General features: G+C 42.7%; 1 protein-coding gene across 1 annotated transcript; it reads right to left on the bottom strand.

Moving 5' to 3' along the window:
- Nucleotides 1-1,103: 1,103 nt before the first annotated feature.
- LOC139450408 (sodium/glucose cotransporter 4-like) lies at nucleotides 1,104-23,258 on the bottom strand. The gene is made up of 14 exons (XM_071232098.1): nucleotides 22,926-23,258; nucleotides 21,166-21,237; nucleotides 17,605-17,709; nucleotides 16,317-16,376; nucleotides 12,148-12,252; nucleotides 11,179-11,284; nucleotides 10,944-11,024; nucleotides 10,228-10,442; nucleotides 9,768-9,903; nucleotides 9,073-9,180; nucleotides 8,122-8,441; nucleotides 5,075-5,296; nucleotides 3,347-3,458; nucleotides 1,104-2,479 (listed from the first exon to the last, which is right to left on the bottom strand). The coding sequence occupies exons 1-14, from the start codon at nucleotides 23,001-23,003 to the stop codon at nucleotides 2,271-2,273; spliced, it is 1,929 nt and encodes a 642-aa protein (XP_071088199.1). The 5' UTR covers nucleotides 23,004-23,258; the 3' UTR covers nucleotides 1,104-2,270.
- Nucleotides 23,259-24,975: the final 1,717 nt, after the last annotated feature.

Consider the following 24,975-nt stretch of genomic DNA (forward strand, 5'->3'; position numbering starts at 1 on the left):
CAAATGGCCTCCACACATTGTACCCATGTGGGAATCGAACCCAAGCGTTCGGCGTGACGAGGGAACGCTTTGACCACTAGGCTACCCTACCGCCCCGAGTGAGTGAGTGAAATGTACACGATGGTCTGTAAACATCATCAAATCTGGATCAGACAAACCAGTAATTGGTAATATATGATGAAACGCATTGACACAAGTCTCTAAGCCGATCCGTCAACCTCAGCGTGTCAAAAAACAAGTAAACATTGCAAGATATTCGTTGCATTTTGAGTGAGATTCGGCCAAATCACGGACTGAGAGGCGGGCCTTGTTAATGAGGATGTAGGCAGTGAGTGTTGGCTGGTTGGTTGGTTTTACGAACGGTCATCAATATTCGAGTTGGGGCCTGGCAAACCCGTGACATATGTATGTGAACGATCCACAAAGTCGCGGCACGATGACGCACAGACAACAATGTCATACGTTGTGGCCAGGCATTCTTCATTACAATGATCTTTCGAAATCATGATATGTTTGTTTCTTAGTTTTTTATTTACGCCGCACTCGACGGTCTGTAATAATCGAGTCTGGACCAGACAATCTAGTGACTGACATCAAGAGCTTCGACCACGCAACTAGGATACGATGACCTGCATCAACCAAGTCACCGAGCCCGCCGTCCCGATCCCGTTAGTCGCCTCTTAACACAAGCGTAGTCGCCATTTACGGCAAGCATGGGTTGCTGAAAGACCTATTCTACCCCGAATCTTCACGGGTCGCGCCAAGCATGAGGAATCGAATACCACAACAGCTAGCGATTTACTTACTACAGAAACCCTCCGTTGACACAGAAAAACATGTTGTTTTTTGTTCAAAATACAAGCTTTTAAACCAGGCAAAATTTAGTCAACAATTTTATTTTACATGTATGAATATATTGTCTACACCTCACACACATGATCCTGGCAAATATATATTCCATTGTCTAAGAGCATTACAAAAATTTAAAAAATATCACAATATCAACACAATACAGTTCCTATATGATATGATATGATATAATATAATATAATATAATATAATATAATATAATATAATATAATATAATATAATATAATATAATATAATATAATATAATATAATATAATATAATATAATATCGAATAATTTTATTTAAAACACCAATCGAATAACTAAACGTTGGACTATACTCAGTTTTGCATTAACTGTACAAATGTTGATAGTGCTTTCGAATTATAAGTTTTGGGTCACCGACCGTGAAGGTCGCAGTGCACATACAGTGTTACTGCCAAATGAATGTACAGCGTGACCTTTTTCAGATCTATATATTGGTGGTAGGAAACCCCAATGGAATTTCTAGATCTACTGAGGGTTTGGATTTGTCACCGAGAAACCACTTTACAACAGGACTGACAAGCAGAGCATCTCAACACACGCCAAGCTGTACACTAAGACACACCTCCCAATAACAGATGATGTATCTGCAGTGAGAAAATGAAATTGCCAGAGCATCGTGTTAACAGCCAGCAGGTATTGTGTTGTTCCGCTCTTAGCAACATCCCAGCGTGAACACCAGAAATGGGCTTCTCACATTTCACCTGTCTGAGGAATCGAACCCAGGCTTCCGAGTGATGGACACTTTGTCCACTGGGCTACCCTTCCCTTCCGCCCTGAACTGTAATGAGCTCTCTCACAAAAAAATATGTTTTGAAAAGCACACAAAACGACCTTGACAAACTGTAATGCAAACACACGTACGGTGCATAGAACGACATATTACCATATAGTGTAATAGTCAAAATGTGCTCCAAAGTATCATTGCAAAAAAGGAACTTACCATTGTGTAATGACAGTTTCGAGTCAATTTCATTCTTAATCTCTGTATCGGTCATGAATATTATTTAAAAGTTCTACTTTGATCCAAATCTTCAAGCGTAGTCAACAAACCGAACTGTTTCTTATTTTTATAGTTCGTTTAATTACCAGCAAGAACAACATTCCAAATGTTCCGACAACCCACTTGACCAATAGTCCGATACTAGGTAAACTTTGCATTAGGATTGGTCAGTAAAATCAGAGCTGTGTTATAATTCTATCGCCCGTTTGATTTTCAATACGAATTATCTCAGTCTTCAAATCAGAAGAGCAAATGTTCCCAACAAGCCATTGACCAATACCGGATACCAGGTTAGAATGAGGATACTTTGTCCAAATCAAAACGAGATGAAGTACTCCTGAGCGGAAATACTAGAAGATGTCCCGGTACAGCTCTAGTAGAAGAAGCCAAGCAGGAAGGCCGTGACAACCGCCGACACAATAGCGGCGATATTCGCCACCCTCCGGGCGCGGGGATGTTCGGATATTGACGTCATCTTCTTCTTGATGAGATCCCTTTCCTCCTTGGTGATCTTTGGCTTTGGTTTGTCATCGATGCCGCACAGCCAGTTGTACAGCTTCCGGCCCACCGACTTGTTCTTTGCTGCAAGCATTGAGGTGAAGGTGTGAGGTGAGGTGAGGTGAGGTGAAATTAGGTTTAACGTCGTGTCCAAGATTATTGCACTCATATGGCGACGTGCGTGCACGTGTGTGTGTGTTTGCCTGCTTAGTGCTAGCTCACTGAGATACCAAGCCGCAGTTTAACATGAATACCCCACTCAGACACAGTCCTTGTTTTAGCCCCATAATGCAGAGCGCCGGACAGGGTAACAACAAGTACCAAGTACCTCTTTATCGTCTTTTGGTATGACGCGGCGTACTGCTCTCCGGGCGGACGCTCAACCACTAGACCACGGAGGCGGTCTAGATGAAGGTGTGGTGAAGCGTAGTAACATTCAAGGTTATTGTACTTATATGCCGACGAGGGTGTACGTTTGTGTGAGCGTGTGTGCATCCATGTGTGCGTGTCTCTCTGTGTGTCCGTGTGTGCGTTTTGCTTGTACTAGTAGTTTACCAGTTTAACAGTGCTACCCCACGGAGAGTATACGCCGAGCGGACCAGGCCTTGTACCGTGTAAAGATACGAACGTTAACTATCTAAACCACGTTGGTCGTCACGTGTAACGTAATGCAACCAGTGACTGTCAGTAATTCTTAGCACCTTCAAAAGTCGTAAACTCGAGGTCCCTCGGGGCCTCCGAGAATGTCGTCATTACCTTTGCCCATACCAAAGGTAAGAATCAGCAACGTGAGATTAGATACCTGTATCTGATATGTGATAGCGAGTTAACAAAACAAATATCAATTTTCCTTAGACCTTTCTTTCATTAATTTATTTTTCTTTTGTTTATTCCGAAAGAATACTGAGCTAACAGAGTAGGAAGTATTAAATGACAAAGGAGAAAACTCACGTATTGGAGTTACTGGCTCGTCATCACCATCCTCAGGACCAAAGTCATTTTCAGAGTCCGACTCCTCGGCGTCCAGCGGGTCATGGCGGGTCCACCACGTGACACGGCGCAGCTAAACCAGGCAACAGTTAACTTATATTTAATGTGTCCCAAGAAAAACTAATACAAAGTTCTATATGAAATGGATTCTACAGAGAAGGTGTATAAATGAATTAACGTTCAAAGGGGTGTTTCCGTATCTCTTGGGAAATGAAGTTTCATCTGAAGCAGACACGTGATTCGGTCATTCAGGAAGTCACATCTTCATTCTTGAATCCCACCCTATAATGACGATCATCCTGCGTTGGATATTTCCATTATATGATGCACATCCTTGTCCCATTCGCACCATGTTATCGGTACGGAAGTGACGTCACCACACCACCTAGTGCACACTCCGGCGCAGTGGTGACTCAGCATAACACCACTGCCACAGGCTAATTTGCATATCATGTGACCGGACTTTTCTCTTGTTTGTAAACAAACGCGCTTTTTCAGAAATCAGTGTAGAACGGATGCAAGTATTTGGGGGCGATTTACATATTGTTTTGCAACATTATATAGATATGCTACTACAACTGCGACAGTGAGTTGCATGACAATATATATTTATACATCAATGTGACCGTATCACTAGCTCTCCATAGGGCTTCGATGACAGCACGTGGAGCCGTACAGCCAATGTAAACAAAGGATAACTACGCAAAAACAAGTAGATTTTCACGTATTAAGATACTTTCTTAATGTACCGTAAACATTCTTTGACATTTGTTTATGAAAATGTGTAGACCTGTCAAACATGAAACGGATGAAAAGCATATGCAATATCTTGCATGGACTGTGAAAGATGTGACGAATCGTCACATGGCGCTGGCCTGTGGCAGAGGTACTATGCTAGCTGGCTGCCGGCCGCATGGAACTCTGGGTAGGAGAGTGCCCCTAGTGATCTCACTCGTGACAACTTGATTGGTTGGCTACTTTTTGCGTTATGCTATTTGAATCGTCCTAGATAAATATCATGGTATGAAAATACACCATTGTAGCTGACCTGTGCACCACTGATGTTGCCTCTATTGTATCTTCTACAATTTCTGGTTCTTTTCTTTTCCTGCCTTTACGGACCATAGTGATGAATGGAAATAATTGATGTGAACTCTCTAAGTACTTATGACAAAATGATACTGTAATGCACAGACAGGTCATTTTATAGACGGTGACATGTTGCAAACCTAACGGCGAGTGATCAACCACCGATAGGTCGCCACTAGGTTGCAAAGAGTCAAAACCCTTGTGTAGACGAAACCTATCGCCGCACAGTGGAAACCAATCAGCGATTAGAACAACATCACTTGGGGACCTCTAGGGGACCAATGAAACCTCCGAGCGGCGGTGTCGGTCGCAGCCAGTCTTTTGCGCATGTCCAAATGACTGGTTACGACTGAATGGGTTTTGCGACCGCTCTGAAACCTTTTAGCGACCTCAGTGAAACCTTTCAGAGACCCCTGAAACCTCATTGCGACTATCAAATATTTTGTCCCCCAGGAGGTTGCATCGCGGTTGCATTATCCGCGTGACTGAGGCTTAACAGAAACAGTTGGAATGTCACAATGTATTACCTCTTTCATCATCTTTTGGGCAAATGTGTGTGTCGGGAGGGTGGTGGGTATGGAATCGGGGTTTAATATTTACCTTCTCTGGGGGTCGGGGTTTCGTCAAGAGAGATATGATGACGGTTGAGAGGACGGAGACACCGGACAGGATGATGGCGAAGTGAAGGAAGCCGATTTTAGATAACACTACCGGTCTGTTGTCTACATCATCGCTGCCGCAGAAGGGAGCCGGGTAGGAGAAATCCATCCCCATTCGGATGACTCCAGCCACCAGGCTGATCATAAGACCCCAGAACGCACCCTGATAACAGAAGCAATTTTGTTCTCATACGCCCAGTTTACCAAGATGTACACAGGATAAATAACTCCATTATGTACCACTTTCATATTACCTTTAAGTTTAATGAATAAATGTCGTCTGTTAAAAAGTATGTAATGTCCTGAGCAGCTAATATATTCATGCAGTAACGAATTGATAACACGAGAGCTAAAACAATGAAAAATGACTTCTAAAAATCTACTTTGTTTTGTATTGTTTGATTGTTTGGTGTTTAAAGCCGCACTCAGCCAGCTGTAAATAATCGAGTCTGGACCAGACAAACCAGTGATTTGTATTATGAGCATAGTTCCACGCAATTGGGATACGATGACATGCATCAACCAGGTCAGCGAGCCTGACCACCCGATCCCGTTAGTCGCCTCTTACGACAAGTATAGTCAATGCTGAAGACCTATTCTACCCCCGTACATCTGCTATCCACTTGCACTATAGGCACGTGACTTGTCAGTATTGCTGCAATAATGACTTGAAATATAAAAATATAGATACCTGAGATTATTTCATGTGATATTTCTATATAACAGCCTTTGATATTTCACTCTAAACCTGATTAATCTGCCTTCGATAAACGAGTGAGTGAGTTGGGTTTAACGCCGCTTTTAACAGTATTTCAGTTATATCACGGCGTGTCAGCTTAATGTGGGAAGAAAGCCCGAAGTGATGCAGGTCTCAGACGTTTACCATTTCGGTAAAATCCACGAGCACGGGTATCGTGCTGACAAACCTTGAAACATAATCAGGGCAAACCGTGATTCGAACCCACAATCATAGGTTTCTGTCTCGCCCAAGGGACGCAACTCTGCTCAGCGAATCGCGGCGCCTTAGACGACTGGGCCACCCCTGCCCCCTCGATAAACGAACAGCTGTTATGAATATATTTCATAAGATAACAGCTAAAACGATTTCAATATAATACACGGCTGTTTGTTTGTTGTTGCTGCTGTTGTTGTTGTTGTTGCTGTTGTTGTTGTTGCACAATATTCCAGGGATATGTGACGGCGTTATGTAAGTAATCGAGTTTAAACCAAAACATCCAGTGATTGACATCATGACGATCGATCCAAACAATGGGATACGATGACATGCAACCAATCAAGTCCACAGATCAATTTAGTCGTCTCCTACACGGGCTGCTGGGGACCTATATTCTTACCCGGAATTTTCACTGCAGGGATGTTCATTAATCAAGTAATTAAAACAAGACCTTGTTAAACAAGAAAATGTCAATATTTATGTGACCGTACTAAAAACTTAGTTAGAACCGTGTTCTAATATTATGACTTATTATCGGACTTCTAAATATGACTTGACATGTGTTTTATTCAACTTAAAATGTTTTAAATCTTTCTCGGAAGAAGGAATATTGGAGAACATGATCCAGGATATTACAGAAACGTCCTGTCTCCTTGATGCATGCGTCTGGCAATAAGAGAGAAAACTGACTGACTGACTCACTCATTCACTCAATCGCTCGCCCACCCACCCACCCAGCCAGTCACTCACTCACTAACTCGTCCCCACTCACTCACTCACTTACTCACCCGCCCGCCCACCCTCCCACTCACTCACTCGCTCGCTCGCTCGCTCGCCCACCCGCCCGTCCAGCCACTCACTCACTAACTCGTCCCCACTCAATCACTCACTCACTCACTCACTCACTCACCCGCCCGCCCGCCCGCCCGCCCGCCCGCCCACTCACTCACTCACTCACCCCCACTCACTCGTTCGCTCGCTCGCTCACTCACCCACTCACTCACTCACCCCCACTCACTCACTCACCCCCACTAACTCACTCACTAACCCACTCACTCACTCACTCACTCACCAACTCACTCACCCCCACTCACTCACTCACTCACTCACCCCCACTCACTCACTCACTCACTCACTCACTCACTCACTCACTCACCCACTCACTCACTCACTCACTCACTCACTCACTCACTCACTCACTCACTCACTCACTCACTCACTCACCCACCCACTCACTCACCAACTCACTCACTCACTCACTCACTCACTCACCCCCACTCACTCACTCACTCACTCACTCACCCCCACTCACTCACTCACCCCCCCCTAACTCACTCACTCACCCACTCACTCACTCACTCACTCACTCACCAACTCACTCACCCCCACTCACTCACTCACTCACTCACCCCCACTCACTCACTCACTCACTCACTCACTCACTCACTCACTCACTCACTCACTCACTCACTCACTCACTCACCCACTCACTCACTCACTCACTCACTCACTCACTCACTCACCCCCACCCACCCACTCACTCACTCACTCACTCACCCACCCACTCACTCACCAACTCACTCACTCACTCACTCACTCACTCACTCACTCACTCACCCACCCACTCACTCACCAACTCACTCACTCACTCACTCACTCACTCACCCCCACTCACTCACTCACCCCCACTCACTCACTCACTCACTCACTCACTCACCCCCACTCACTCACTCACCCCCACTAACTCACTCACTCACCCACTCACTCACTCACTCACTCACTCACCAACTCACTCACCCCCACTCACTCACTCACTCACTCACCCCCACTCACTCACTCACTCACTCACTCACTCACTCACCCACCCACTCACTCACTCACTCACTCACTCACTCACTCACTCACTCACTCACTCACTCACCCCCACCCACCCACTCACTCACTCACTCACTCACCCACCCACTCACTCACCAACTCACTCACTCACCAACTCACTCACCCCCACTCACTCACTCACTCACTCACTCACTCACCGGCTCGGTGGTCCTGTTCCAGAAGAGTGCGAGGAGGAAGATGCAGGTCCAGGGCGGGGCGGTGTAGGATGACACGGCCTGGAGGTAGCTCCACAGTTGACCACTCTGCGCCGCTTGAAGGATGGGGAGCCACAGGATGCTGATGCCGATCAACACCAGGACACACACTCGCCCCACGATCATCAGCTCCGACTGGGACGCCTTCGTCCTGAACCTCTTCCAGATGTCCATGGTGAACATGCTGCTGGCGCTGTTGAAGATGGAGGTGAGGGAGCTCATGAGGGCGGCGAGGAGGGCGGCTAGCATCACCCCCTTCAGACCTGTTAACACGCGTGGCAGAGAAAATCAGTTGCCTTAATCTGAATAAAACTGTCTGTCTGTTATTTCTGTGACTAACTCAGAGTGATATGACATGCACAGATACATCAGTGGTTGATAGCGTGAGCACCAACCAATCTGGGTCAGATCATAGGTAAATATCGGTATACCAAATATGTCCCGAAAAGAACTATAAACATCTTCATCATCCATACTTGTAACCTGTCCTCATGTTAATAGCGTATCTATGGAATCATAGAAGGGACATTGTCGCCCTAACAAATACAAGCAAAAAGTGTCGAAATTAATCAAAGCGCGACAACGCCACAATGCGACAATTGACCGAAATGTCGCGTTGTCGCGCTTTAGTTAATTTTGACAATTTTTGCTTGTCTTTGTAAGGGCGACAATGTCCCTTCTGTGATTCCATACTTTTCAGTGGCAAAGCTTGGAAATGGGTTCTGTTCTGTATGTGACAGAGACAGGCGTCAACTCTACTGCAGCACCGTTCAAAATTTGAATAACCCATCAAAGATACAAAACAACATAAATGGCAAGCTGGAACATATTGCAGATACTTTATATAAATATGTATTTTCCCCAGACTTGGAGAAATAAAATAAGTGCACCTACCTACGGGCATTTTTCGGAGGACCAGAAGTGGGTAGGCGATGTTGGTGCAGCCGGCTCGGTTCTGACAGACTCGCTCGCAGTGGTCGGGGTCGGCGCAAGCAACATCATCTACGAGGAAATGTTGAACATGTACACGGACGCCAGCACGCATATGTTGTCAGGGTCGGAGTGGTGTTGGTCCGTGATTGTACATATATGTGTAATGCCTGTTCAATATAGAACATTTTCAGATGCAGCAATATTGCAGCCATGTCCAATAATTCCACGTGTCTCCCTCAACTAACTGGGGTAGAACCCATAGTGGCCGGGCGTTATGTTAGGCTACACACCGGGTAGAGGAGTATATATGAGAAACAACTCACCAGGGTAGAGGGGTATATGTGAGAAACGACTCACCAGGGTAGAGGGGTATATGTGAGAAACGACTCACCAGGGTAGAGGGGTATATATGAGACACAACTCGCCAGGGTAGAGGGGTATATATGAGACACAACTCACAAGGGTAGAGGGGTATATATGAGACACAACTCACCAGGGTAGAGGGGTATATATGAGACACAACTCACCAGGGTAGAAGGGTATATATGAGACACGACTCACCAGGGTAGAAGGGTATATATGAGACGCAACTCACCAGGGGATGGGGGTATTCGGGAGACACAACTCACAGGTGTGAGGGGGGGGGCACAACTCACCGGGAAAGAGGATTCGGCTGATCATGCCGGGGACAATCCACAGGAAGAAGTTGAAGATCTTCAGAATGGCTGCGAACACGGAACCACCTTTGGCATGACTCAAGTTTTTGGCGGAGAGACATCTTTGTACCATGATCTGGGGGCAGAAGGTATACAGTGTGTCAAATACGAATAATCAAATTCAAATGTCTGCTTAATTTTGGAAACGTATTACTCAGTTATCTATTGCCGCTTCACGCCTCAATTCATCAATCTTCATCTCTCAAGGGGGCACGGATGGCCCAGTCGTCTAAGGCGCCGCAAAATTTCATTAGCCAATCATATAGAGGATGGCCAATGATATAGAGGATGATATAGGCCATGTCTCTATATCACACCTGCATGATGTTGTCCAAAGAAAACTTTCTCCTTGTATTCCCTAACTGAATGCCACACCTTTTTCTTACCCCGCCACACCCACCTGATCAGTGCACCACACCCACAGCCCGAGGGTGGTAAGCCCGAACACGGTGCCCGTCCAGGGAAGGTCTCCTTCTACTGGGTCCCTAAAGATGTGGAAGAAGTCTTTCCTCGGCATCCCACACTGGTACTTCTCTGGGTCCGCCAGAGTGTAGTTGGTAGCGGCCGTGACGTACTTCCGCATCATTTGTTCCCAGCCACCGACCTCCATGAAACCTGGAGAGCATTGTGCGCTGTACTTATATGTCTGTTTGTTTGTTTATTTGTTGTTTATCGCCACACTCAGCAATATTCTAGCTTTATTAGACTGTAAATATTCAAGTCGGGCCCTGTCAATCCAGGGATTGATATTATGAGCAACGATCCACGCCGTGGAGTACGATGACACGCAATCAGCCATGTTGACCACCCGATTCATTTAGTTACCTCTTTGGGCCGGCATAGATTGCTGGGGACCGTCCCAACCCAGAATATTTACGTTGAAAGAAGATTCTGAATGTATTTTTATCTCAACTGGAAGTTAAATCTCTACCTGAAATAAATACCTTGAAGGGTTGATAATTTAAAGATATATTTACGGGGATCAAATTTGCGTAAATGTTTGTTATTTTCGTATCCTTTTTAGCGAAGTTGCAATGTTGCGATGCGAAGCAATTAATAATATACGAAACTAAAACTATATGAAGGTCAAGGTCGGGAAGAGTGTTGTTGACTCACTGATGATCATGAGGATGAAGGACGCGATGAGGAGGATGATGGTCTGAAGGGTGTCCGTGTAGATCACTGCAGCAAGGCCGCCTGAAAATAACGATGTTGAAAAACTTCAAAAAAAAGATCGAAAAATGATCGAAATTGATCGAAAAGTGTTGTTTATGTAAATACAAGGAAGGCTATTTCGAAGAAGACTTTACGGCAAGGAAGGCGACGATTCCCGCCTACAGTGGCAACCTACCAGCTACGGTGTAGATGGCAGTGACGCCGAGGATGACGACGACACACACATATAGATTCAGCCCCAGCAGCTGTTGGATGAAGATGGCGCCCGAGTACACCTCAGCCTGTGACAAGATATACATCACAGTGTTATCAATTAAAACAATTTATACTTTTATTATATGCACTCCCTAGTAAGAGCTCTAGATAGCCATTTAGTATACAGTGAAGTCCTGTTTTGTAATGTTATCACTGAAATCAACAGGAATAACATTTATCCGGAATAACGAAACATTGTTTCGGAGTAATTTATATATGGAGTGTCCCAAGCAGTAACTGTCCAATAGTTGAGGTTTCGTGATTTACAGGCTCCTGACTAAAGAGGTTTCACTGTAACTGGTAAGCTGGACATGCATTAATGGTAATGATCTCGGTTTATTTTCTTGGATTGCTAGGTCGCTCGCTGTACTACACGGAATAAATGTGTCATAAATGAGAGAATGAATATTGGTTAACGCCGCAATCATTTCAGCTACATAACCGGATGATCAGGCTCGCTGACCTGGTTGATGCATGTCATCGTATCCCTATGCGTCTGTCGATACTCATGAAATCAATCACTGAATTGTCTGCTATAGACTGGATTATATAGAGACCGCCGTCATACAGCTGGAATATTGCTGAGTGCGGCGTTAAACAACAAAAAAACAATCAAAATCAAAGTCCCACTTCGACAAGCATGAAGTATTGACCGGGAATCGCCACAGGGTAGACGCGAAGTTTTGTTTGTTAGTTTGTTTAACGCCAGCTATATGACAGCGGTCGAGTCTGGAACAGGCAATCCAGCATCAACAAAGTCAGCGAGCCTGACAACCCGATCCCGTCCGTCGTCTCTTACGACAAGCATAGTCGCCGCTTACGACAGGCATGGAATGCTGAAGATAAATTATAACCCAAAACTTTATGGGTACATGTGTCGTGGATTTACCGTTATTCTGGTGAGGATGTACAAGATGAGGGCCAAGCCAGACAGGTACACTCTCAGTCTCCTCCCCCCAAACCTCTTCTTCAGGTACTCCGGCATCGTGAACGCCTGTACAACAGAAAACACTATTATTAACACAGTTATCGAACACGCATTGAGAAAATCACCAGTGGGTGGGTGAGTTTCATTAAAGCCGCTTTGAACAGTATTTCAGTTATATCACGGCATGTCAGCTTGACATGGGAGGAAAGCCCAAACTGATGCAGGTCTCAGACGTTTACCACTTTGGTGAAGCCCACGAGCACGGGTATGGTCCTGACAAACCTGGAAACAATCTCAGGTCGAACCTGTATTCGAGCCCCCGATCATAGGTTTCTGGCACCCCAGTGTTAGGATAAGTTTTATTCCATACTGAAAGGCCTCAGGCCCATAGTACAATTCTGTTTTCGGGAGTGGTTACAGATCCGTTTAAAAGGTCATATTCTAAGTATCTTTATCAGTTGTTGACATGATCGTTATAAAGTTTTGTAGAGTGGGATGTACATAACAAGGCAGATCAATATATTTTCTTCTATGGTGGTCGTACTTTGGACAGACTAAAAGAAAATGAAACTCATCTTTAATCACATTTAAACCACATTGCTCACATATTCTCATTTATCTGGCTATGTTTCTATGCCTTCCTACCTCGATCCTAAGTCCTCTGAGAGCTGCATCTAAATTGTGCTAAACTTATTCTAAACCTTTTAAAGTTGATGTCAAACAAACACCCCAGTGAAAGTCCGTTAATCCCACCGTCGTTCTTCCATGCAATGAAATCTCCATGATTAACCAATTTCCGGAACAACGAATCACGGTACGTTTTGACATGGGTTTACTAGTAGTTACCGACAGCAATAGTCCGAAAGCAAGGATTCTGGATTAACGAGGTCGGTTATCGAGTATTTACTGGAGTTCCGATAATAAATATTATGATCAGTGCATATAATTTCACAAATGATAGATTCTGCCGTTTCAATTGCATTAAACTCAATTCTTAGTTTTGCTACCGCACAACAAAGCTCTTAGATATGATCTTAATGAGATTGCAGACATTTCGAAGTCATTTCAAAATCAACATTTTGCTAAGTATATATATATATATATATATATATATATATATATATATATATATATATATTAGTAATTAGTAAATTTACGGAAGCTTTGTTGAAGGCAGCAGATTTTACAAAGCGTATGATTGTTCAGCGTCATGGACGCGACAAGCCGTGGTTTGATAAAGAATGTGGTTATCACAGAAGAGAAGCCTTCCGACTACTAGATGTTTTTAATAGGAAAAAGGATAATGTTTCGTTACAAGCCTATTCACTGCAGCGTAAAACATATATGGATATCGTAAGGTGTAAGAAAAGAGCTTTTAATGATGTGATTCGTGACAGACTTTCATCCAATATCAATAATTGCAAAACATTCTGGGAAATGTTAAGAAAATACACTGGTGTTGAAAAAAGGGAATCGTCTATCCCCATTAGTGACTGGTTTTCGCATTTTAAAAATTTATTCCAAGATATGCATACCGATTTCTCTTGTGATATTACGAAAGATGGTGTAGATTATCCTTTTGATGATGTCACATGTTCTATCCTTGACAGCCGTATAACTGAAGACGAGGTGTTGCAAGCTATCAATCAATTAAAAAACTGCAAGTCGCCAGGATATGATTCTCTTATTTCTGAATTTTTCAAAGCATCAAGTGATTTAATAGTACCATACCTAACAACCTTGTTTAACATTTTATTTGAAAATGGTTCGTTTCCCGAGTCGTGGTGTACTGGTGTTATTATACCTCTGCATAAGAAGGGCGATTACTCAAACCCCAATAACTACCGTGGTATCTCCTTGCTCAGCACTTTTTGTAAACTTTATGTATCTGTACTTAATTCAAGACTTACGTTCTGGTCTGATGCGTATGAAAAAATTTGTGACTCTCAAGCTGGTTTTAGGAAAGGTTATAGTACTATTGATAATATATTTATTCTGCAGTCTGTAATCCAGCATTATCTGTCTAAGAAGCGTGGTAAATTATATGTTCTTTTTGTTGACTTTAAAAAGGCTTTCGATTTTGTAAATAGATCTAAACTTTGGCTAGTTCTTAAATCCAGAGGTGTGTCCCCAAAAATGTTAATTGCATTAGAATCCATCTATTCCTGTGTTAAAAGCTGTGTTAAGATCAGAAATTGTTTTACAGAATGTTTTGATTGCCCTCTAGGACTTCGGCAAGGCTGCGTAATGAGCCCATTCTTATTTTCTATTTTTATAAACGACTTAGCTTTGTATATAGAATCAACATGCACTCCAGGTGTACAGCTACACCCTGACACTGTACAGATTTTTCTATTGTTGTTTGCTGATGATGTTGCACTTATTGCTGATACTGTGTATGGCCTTCAAAAACGCATAAAAGCTCTGGAAAGTTTTTGTAGTAACTATCATCTAACAGTCAACTTGGATAAAACTAAGGTAGTGGTATTTAAAAACGGGGGTATTTTATCAAAATATGAAATGTGGTATTTCAAAGGTCAAAAACTTCAGTGTGTAAGTTCTTATAAATATCTCGGTACCATTCTTTCAAAAACTCTCTCCTGGTCTTTGCATGTTAATAGTGCTGCTTTACAAGCTAAAAAGGTCCTATTTGGTGTCATTAAATCTCTAAAAATGCTTCAACCTCTTCCTTATGACTTGTTTTTCAAAATTTTTGATTCTAAAATATCTCCAATTCTTTTATACGGTGCCGAGATTTGGGGTGTAGATACCTACAAAGAATTAGAGCAAATCCAGATACTAGCATGTAAACGCTTTCTTGGGGTTAAACAATCTTCATCAAATCATGTGGTTCGGGGGGAATGCGGAAGGTACCCTATGTACATATGTGCTTATGAGCGTGTAGTTACTTATTGGTACAGAATTTTACATTTGCCTGAAAATAGATTAGTTAAGAAATGTTATAGATTATTATTACTTGATGTTAATAATGGTAAGATCAACTGGGTCTCTAAAATCAAACACATTCTCTGTTCGTTTGGTTTTGGCTACATATGGGAGATGCAATTTAGTAATAATAGTAGAAGCTTTATCTTGGAATTTGTAAACCGTTTAAAAGCCTCGTCTGAGCAAGATTGGCATGCAGCTGTTTCATCTAGCACTAAATCCAAGAGTTACTCTCTTTACAAAATTTCATTTGGCTTAGAAAGCTATATCAAGGTAGTAAATGTTTCAAAATTCAGAGCTGCTCTTGCTCAGTTGAGATGCTCCTCCCATCGGCTGCGAATTGAGACCGGTCGATATATTAAGGAAATTAGAGAACAGAGACTGTGTTTGATGTGTAACCAGAATTTTATTGAGGACGAATATCATTTTGTGCTTGTATGCAATGCTTATAATAATTTAAGAGCTGAATACATTCCTCCTAAATATTTTACAACCCCTTCTAAAAATAAATTTAATGCTCTTATGTCATCCACTAACTCTATAATCATACGAAATCTAGCAGTCTACGTTTACAAAGCTTTTCGACTTCGTTCATTACATACAGTCTAAATATTTATTTGTGTATATGCATGTGTATGAATGTGTATGGATATGGATGTATATGTAAACTAGTGGTAATTCTTTTTTCTCCCTCTCTCTGTAAATACTTCTGTGTAATAGGCCTACGGCCTAACACTTTTTTGTGAATAAACAATATATATATATATATATTGTTTTTGACACAATGTTGTTTTTAAAAGAATACCTTAATCCCGGGCAACCCAATGTTCCACTTACAACGGCTATAGGAACGGTGTGGTAGCCTAGTGGTTGACGCTTGTGTTCGTCATGAAGGCCTGGGTTCGATTCCTCATATGGGTGGAATGTGTGAAACACATTTCTAGTGTCCCCCGCCGCGATATTGCTGAAATATTGCTAAAGCCGCGTAAATCCCCACTCATCCACTTACAACAGCTGTCGTAGTCGGACTCTCAGCCGGCGGACAGAGGCAATCGTCACCACTCGCCCCTTTCCGTAACCTGCCCCGAAATAACACGAGTTGGTTACGAATGGGACAGAGGGTCCGGCATGAGCATTCAGAATGCTAAAGCAGGTGATAGAGTGATGGTGGTGGTGTTGCTTACCCCGCTGGCGACGTAGACAGGAACGAAGATCCAACCGAGAGCAATCAACAGGTAGATGGCCTGACAGACACAACAAGCAGAAATAATACAAAGTATCGGAAAAAACTTATTGACATACATTATAAACGGCTTGAAGCTGCATGATTTATAGCATGCCCATTAGCCGTAAACAGTGTAAAAAAACGGTGCAAAAGTGGAAGGAAGCCATAAAACGTTTAATATAAGTAACCTTATTTGTTACTTTGTCTAAAAAAACTACATTTCAATAAAAATCAAGCCCATGACACCGACATTAATTCATGATAATCTATCTTACACATATCCCTATGTGTAGTTACACATGATATACCCACGAACCTTGTTTTAGCTACAGACAATTTATTTTACACATGAGCCCTGTGTGGAGCTACATACAATCACTTATACACATGGACCCTGTTTGGAGCTACAGATAATCACTTATACACATGGACCCTGTGTGGAGCTACAATCACTTATACACATGGGCCCTGTGTGGAGCTACATACAATCACTTATACACATGGGCCCTGTGTGGAGCTACATACAATCACTTATACACATGGGCCCTGTGTGGAGCTACAATCACTTATAAACATGCACCCTGTGTGGAGCTACAATCACTTATACACATGGGCCCTGTGTGGAGCTACAATCACTTATACACATGGACCCTGTGTGGAGCTACATACAATCACTTATACACATGCACCCTGTGTGGAGCTGCATACAATCACTTATACACATGGGCCCTGTGTGGAGCTACAATCACTTATAAACGTGCACCCTGTGTGGAGCTACAATCACTTATACACATGGGCCCTGTGTGGAGCTACAATCACTTATACACATGGACCCTGTGTGGAGCTACATACAATCACTTATACACATACACCCTGTGTGGAGCTACATACAATCACTTATACACATGGGCCCTATGTGGAGCTACATACAATCACTTATACACATGCACCCTGTGTGGAGCTACATACAATCACTTATACACATGGGCCCTGTGTGGAGCTACATACAATCACTTATACACATGCACCCTGTGTGGAGCTACATACAATCACTTATACACATGGACCTTGTGTGGAGCTACATACAATCACTTATACACATGGGCCCTGTGTGGAGCTACATACAATCACTTATACACATGCACCCTGTGTGGAGCTACATACAATCACTTATACACATGCACCCTGTAAGGAGCTACATGCTTTCATTTATACACATGGACCCTGTGTGGAGCTGCAATACCTACATGCCACTCGTATATCGCACATGCAAAGCCGCCTGCCGCCGCCGTTCCGGCCAGACCGATGAACATGGGGGCGCCAACGTTGCTGGCATAGATGGACGCTCCCACCTGAAGAAAATCAGACAAGTGTAGACACAACAAACAAATGCCATGATTGTTTTAGTAAGAATAACCTACACAAAAACTACATTTGTATGATAAGCACCTTACCAAATATATATATATATCGTGTATATGTTTGTCGGAGATATTTGTAAAAGGGCGTGTTAGTGAGTGAGATGGTTTTAACGCCGCTTTTAACAGTATTTTTGTTGAATCACGGCGTGCCAGCTTGATGTGGGGGAAGCCCGAAGTGATGGACGGCATACGTTTGATCTGACTCTTTGATGAAATCCACGAGCATGGTGGATGAACATAGGATGGTGGATCTTTGGATTCGGGCCCTACTAAGGGACGTAACTAAGTGGAGAACTGTTAAGACCATGCTGGAGCTGGTGTTGTACTGCTTGCTTGGCTTACACCAACATACATTTCCTGATTTGTTAAAACGTGTGCATGTCAGCTTACACAGCGCGTCGACCCGTGGAGATCCGGGTTCAGTAACCCATGCTTGCCGTAAGAGGCGACTATGCTTGTCGTAAGAGGCGACTAACGGGATCGGGTGGTCATGTCATCGTATGTCAGATCATTAACGCAGGTCGTAAATGTGGACAGTTTGTTTGTAAAGCATGGTGCTGTCTGACCAATGACATAGCGTCTGACTAGTGGTCACAAGCCGGGTCAATTTAAGATTCCATCCCACGAACAGCTGATCCTGACACAGTGAAGGTGCTGTCTGACCAGTGACATAGTGTCTGACTAGTGGTCACAAGCCGGGTCAATTTAAGATTCCATCCCACGAACAGCTGATCCTGACACAGTGAAGGTGCTGTCTGACCAGTGACATAGTGTCTGACTAGTGGTCACCAGCCGGGTCAATTTAAGATTCCGTCCCACGAACAGCTGATCCTGACACAGTTAAGGCAGGCAACTCTGCAAAACACTCACATTCATCTTGCGAGCAAAGGGTAGCAAAGCGCATAAAGAGCAAATAGGTACAAATTTGTGATGTCGATTCTTGATGTCTCCAGACCGCGATATATTGCTAACTGAGGCGTCAAACACAAGTCACACACCCACACATACATCTTCAGAGTGTAGAAAAAAAAGTCACATTTCTAGAATGTGGTTGGGTTTTTAGGATCAGCAGATCCTGATGGCTAAGGGACATAACTCCCCACCGTCCTTCCTAGCCATGTCAATAACAGCTTCTCAACGTCCGACAACATCATCGGAGTAGACAGATTAACCCACTTCCATATTTATTTAAACGGCGCATGCCATTATGAAAGCCACGTCATTAGTCGTGGGCATGTATGTATGTATGTATGTATGTATGTATGTACATGTATGTATGTATGTATGTAGAATAGGCCCTCAAAGGTCACGGGGGACGAATTGATAAACAGAAGACATTGTTATTACCTCAAGGTCTAAACGCATGCCAAGACATCACCTTGAGCCCATGCGTGTTACCACAGAGATCACTAAATGTTTGTAAGATGAAGACTGCATTCTGTGTACTTAAATCAGCCGAACTGTCTGATCTCGGAACGAACTACCTTGGCAATATACTACATGTATAACTGCGTACATCTTCCCGAGGCAAGTGAGTTAACTTACTATAAAAGTGCAGTTTCCACGTGGAAACTGGACTTTTAAAGTCAGTTAACTCTCTTGCCTCGGGAAGATGAACTGCGTATTTCCACGCTACAAAGCTGAAATGCGGAGAGTGTCGGTACATGTAGTATGATGTCGTGTAATAAACCTATATTCTGACTTCTGCAGAGACACATCGCATTGTTTTTTTTCAGTTTTTTTTTATTCTAATTGATGAAACGCTCACTTTCGTCATGAGTTTAACATCTGTATAGTGTATGCATGAAACCGTGTGGCCTTCGCTGTTGTTTTGTTTGTACTTCTAAACATGGCTTTCCGATGCCGCAATTCAATCAGAAGGAAAACGTCATGTCTTGGGTTACAGGCATAGAGTTCTTATTCATTTATGACGAAGTAACTACACAAATCAATTAAGATTGAGAACTTGAAAAAGAGTTATTATTATTATTATTATCATCATCATCATCATTATTCCGCAGGTATCCAGGTACTAGTATCTGCTCAAGAGCGGGTTTTTGAACTGTTCCCCGACCAGTGGATCCGTTCGCATTCCAGTTAATATTCTCATCTCCTTGAGGAGTATACAACCCATGCTGCTTAGGGGAAGAGGGTTTTTACATTAGGCTCTGCTATTATATGACAATGGTTTCCTGTAAAGAATGTATGATGTTTCTAGATTTATCAACACTGTAATTGTGCGCGAGGATTTCAAGTGGTGAAGACTAATACCTGATAATCTGCAGGCTGTCCTGTCACATCAAACGAACACGCTGTCAAGTATCTTAAATACTGTTTGAAGCGGAGTTCATCTCGCTCACTCACTCACTCACTCACGCACTCACTCACTCACCACTCAACCACTCACTCACTCAACCATCCACTCACCCACTTACTCACTCAACCACTCACCCACTCACTCAACCACTCACTCAACCACTCACTCAACCATCCACTCACTCACTTACTTACTCACTCACTCAATCACTCTTTCACTCACTCACCCACTCACTCACTCACAGCATGTCTGGTTGATGTCGGAGTCCCTCCGAGGTGGCGCCCTCGTTGAAACCCACAAGTAAAGGTATAGTGTTGCAAGGCCAAGGAACAGAATCGGGGCGAATCCTATATTGTGTTGACATGTATGACTCAAATGTCTTCTGTTATTCAATCGACGTCAATATCTCCCTGGAAATGAACACGTGAGATATGTACAACGTGACTAAGACACTTGAACGATGTCAGGAATACAAACACTGTCAAGTGTCTTCCCAGATCGTATGGCCTTGGCGCGTCCACATGGACAGCCCGGACTTTTGTGGCGGACATCTTCACGACAATAACCTGCTAAGTGTTAGCTTACACATCTCCACGGACAGCTGATGATACCGGGCCTTTGTATGCTCCGTACCTAATGATACCACTTGTGATGCTGTTATTCGCCCTCGGAGAGAGATCGCATATCGGAGTTAATGATTTGATGTTAATGAAATTATCTTGTTCATATATAAGTTTATATTTACGTCATCTGCGTCGATTTAGAGCAGCATATCTCATTTCGGTATCTCGGAAACGAACATAAAGGGTCACTTCCGAATGGAATATAATATAGGCCAAGTTGCCCACCAACGTTTCGCAGGGAGGTATCGAGTGAGAGATCTGATTTTAAAGAGACTAGAAAGAAACACACTTGTATTAATGATTAATATGCAGACTGGTGTGTATGGCGGTCATTCTGGTGTAATTGTACTCTATCTATACTTCTGTCACTGACGTTTGAACGGAATGACCACGTGACTATCACGTGTAGTATACAGGTGATTGGATGGTCTATGTCACGTGACTTACCGGAAACCAATGCATCTCCTTTCCAGCCAGGAAATACCCGGCTGTACTGTCTCTGTTTGGTCGGAAAGTGGACTGAAAAAGAAAAGGGAAGATCTTAGTTTGGTATTCACTCTCGTTATGTTGGCTACATCCATTTTCATGTCAAGCCGTTACAGATTAAATCTTAACAATTTGAAGGACACACTCAAGAACATACACTTATGAACCACTGCTATGTGCATATTGAAAAAAACATTGTTACGCAGCCATTGTGTTTATGTGAATGAAAGTTCCAATTAAACATTTACAACTATGATACTGAGACATGTCACATCTTCCTAAAATCCACTCATTAATCAAACAATTCCATCATGTGCTGTCAGTGCTATAAGCTCCGACGTTCATACAGTTTAGCTCTCACTCTATGAACGTTCAGAAGTTCTTAATAAATTGCCGGGGGAAAATAAGTTTAAACTTGAAAATTGGATTTGATACAAAAAATACTAACGTCAGCTAAACGTTCCTAGGATGAAATAGTCGCCGAAACCCTGCAAACTTAAGGTCCTATGATACCCGTATCAAATACCTTACATATACAAACAACGGATCGATATTTCTTGTTTGTCTCATTTTAGTCACCTTACAAACATGGGTGTATACTTTTCTTTGCTCGACAGTATAGTGAGTGAGTAAGTTAGTTTAACGCCGCCTTCAACGGCGTGTCAGCTTGATGTGGTAGCATAGCCCGAAGTGATGCAGTTCTCGGACAATTACCGCTTTGGTGAAACCCACGAGCACGGGTATGGTGCTGACAAACCTAGAAACATGGGGGCGATTCTGTATTCGAACCAACGATTATAAGTTTCTGGCGTGACCAAGGGACACAACTCTGCGCAGCGAATTGCTGCGCCTTAGACGCCTGGGTTACCAGTGCCCCTATACAATGTAAAGTGTAAGTAAATGATATTTTAGTAATATCCCTGCAGTATCACAGCGGGTGACATCAAATTGTACCAATGAGGGGAATTGAACTCGTTAAACAGAACTTGTTAAAGCGTGACGGGCGTCCGCTTTAACAACTAGACTACCCCACCGCATGTTAAGATAAACGGGATATATGATAGACTACCACATATATCTATAAATCTATTGTCTCCGCTCACTCACACTGACATGACCGACTAGTGTACCGACAGATCTAGTGCATCGTCCAGTTGGCTTTGTACAGTCACGTACAGCGATGATATATGCCTGCCAGTCTTGACCGATGTGTACACCATGCGGGGAGGGGCGTTGTGGAGATTAACGCGCCCATATTATCTATACTACAGGGACCACACCACATCAAACGACTTGGGTGGAATTTGGATTATCTTTGTTCAAATTTGTACGGCGTGTTTCAATTCGTCAAATGTCAACGTTCATGACTGAGATCATGAAAGGGCAATTCGTTCAACATGGTGTTCAACAGATCTAGATCTTCAAAACTTTGGAAGGTCTCTTTTTTCAAAATATAAAGATCCATTTGTATTTTGGTATAGAATAATTTAACCCAAGTTTACAATTTCCCCCAAATCAAAGGTTTGAACAATGTTTGTGCTGACTTAAACTACTCATATCAAATCGCTTCAAAGATTAATGCGTATTAAAACTATTAATCGTTGACAATCGTTGATCATAGAGAAAAACCCGATTAAAAAGTCATGAATATGATGAAAATGCATTTTAAATAAATAACTAATACATATTATTAAACTGGTACAAAATAACTCAACACTTACCCATAATCCAACGGAAAGCACCAAGACAAAGTAGACTGCAATGGAGACATAGTCCCCCGCCTCTAGAACTTCCACCATCTTTCTAAACCTCCGACACCATTTAATTACAAAATGCAAAACTGACCAAAAGCACCTGCCCTGTCTCCTGCAGGTCGAGACGAGCAGCCGGGATATTCTGAAAGCGACGCGTTCGTCAATCTACCTGTCAGGTTTGGGTCATTTTACGGTAAGTAAACAGGCAAACATTGGTACCGGTGCCCGAGATCCCAGGGTGGCCTTTAAGGGTGGAGGAGCCTGGTAACTTAAAGCTCGGAACACGAGAAGACGCCGTGCATTATCATATGTGTTGTCCAGACAAATATGGTCTGTATATTTTAAAGGGATTTGCCCTTGAATCTTGGGTAGGTTTCACCGACCCAGAAACAAGCAGCTGTACATGCAAATGGTGACCCATCTATTTACTAAATCTAGCTTACACACGTTCCTCAATGGATCGGTATCATGTTATTTACATACTCAACAAGTTTGTGCATCGTAATGGTGTTTGAGCAATGACAAGCAAGACAACAAAGACGAATATTATTATTTTATAACCGCGTTATGCCCACTCATCTGGAGCCTCTGCATAAATTACATCCTAAACCACGCCCATTGTATCGGAACTGGCCAATGAAATGCAGACTTATATGTCGTTCAGCCACGAGAATCCCAAGCTTGGATTAAACCAGACAGAGGGGTCTTTTATTGCATTGAAAGCAACCTTGAGATGACCTTTCGTTGCATAAAACTTCAGGCTGAAATAAGAATACATATGTTTCAGAGAATGTCAGATTTCATACGGTCGAAACGCCCGACTGTTCAGAAGATACAGTACATCATTAACACTATATTATATTCTCCTATATAAACTAAATTCAACTAAATTCATAAATGTTAAAATATCTTCAACTGATATAAATATAAATTCTGTGTATGCGTGTTCGTGCGTGTGTATTTGGTGGTGGTGGTGGTGGGTGGGTGCATGGGTAAGAGGAGTTATGATACGGGTTTCTACTTTGGAGAAACACCTGTCGGCTATCAGGGTCCTTGAGGGGAGATACGAATCGTCATCCTGACGTCATTACCGGATTAGCAGGATCCGGACTGACGAGTGTCCACTTTATGACTGTCTTCACTGAACAATATCACTGCGAGTTATTCACTGATTGGAAGAATGATAAAGTTTACCAAGCCCCTTACACCAATATTGATGTTGGATTCCCTTCTTTGATGACACGGACCACATTACCGCACTGGCAGATGGGAACAGGGTGATGTGACGTGACAGATTTATGACAGTCAGTGCGGTGTGCAGACATACATAAACGTGGGAGCAACATTTCGTCAGATCCCACAAAAATATGAATAGGAGCCACACTGTTATGTTGTGAAACATTCAATTGTACATAAACACACAAGTGTGTGTTTCGTTCAGGAATTTACACATATAACTGAATTGCTTTCTTGCCTTTCAAGATAAACTTTCATACAATATACATCAAGATTCGCCTACGTGATATCTCAAATGACACCCACACCGACAAGTATGCTGTTTCAAGTTGCAAATGGACAGTCGTGTATGAAGATGCACAAACACTTATGTAGACTATTATTATTTATGTACACACACATATATATGTATGATTATGAAGATGCACACACACATATGTATGATTATCAAGATGCACACACATATATGTATGATTATCAAGATGCACACACACATATGTATGATTATCAAGATGCACACACATATATGTATGATTATCAAGATGCACACACACATATATGTATGATTATCAAGATGTACACACATATGTATGATTATCAAGATGCACACACACATATATATGTATGATTATGAAGATGCACACACACATATGTATGATTATCAAGATGCACACACACATATGTATGATTATCAAGATGCACACACACACATGTATGATTATCAAGATGCACACACACATATGTATGATTATCAAGATGCACACACAAATATGAATGATTA

The sequence above is a fragment of the Haliotis cracherodii genome, unplaced genomic scaffold (genome assembly GCF_022045235.1).
Source record: "Haliotis cracherodii isolate W230 unplaced genomic scaffold, xgHalCrac1.p SCAF_8, whole genome shotgun sequence".
Taxonomy (NCBI): Eukaryota; Metazoa; Mollusca; class Gastropoda; order Lepetellida; family Haliotidae; genus Haliotis; species Haliotis cracherodii.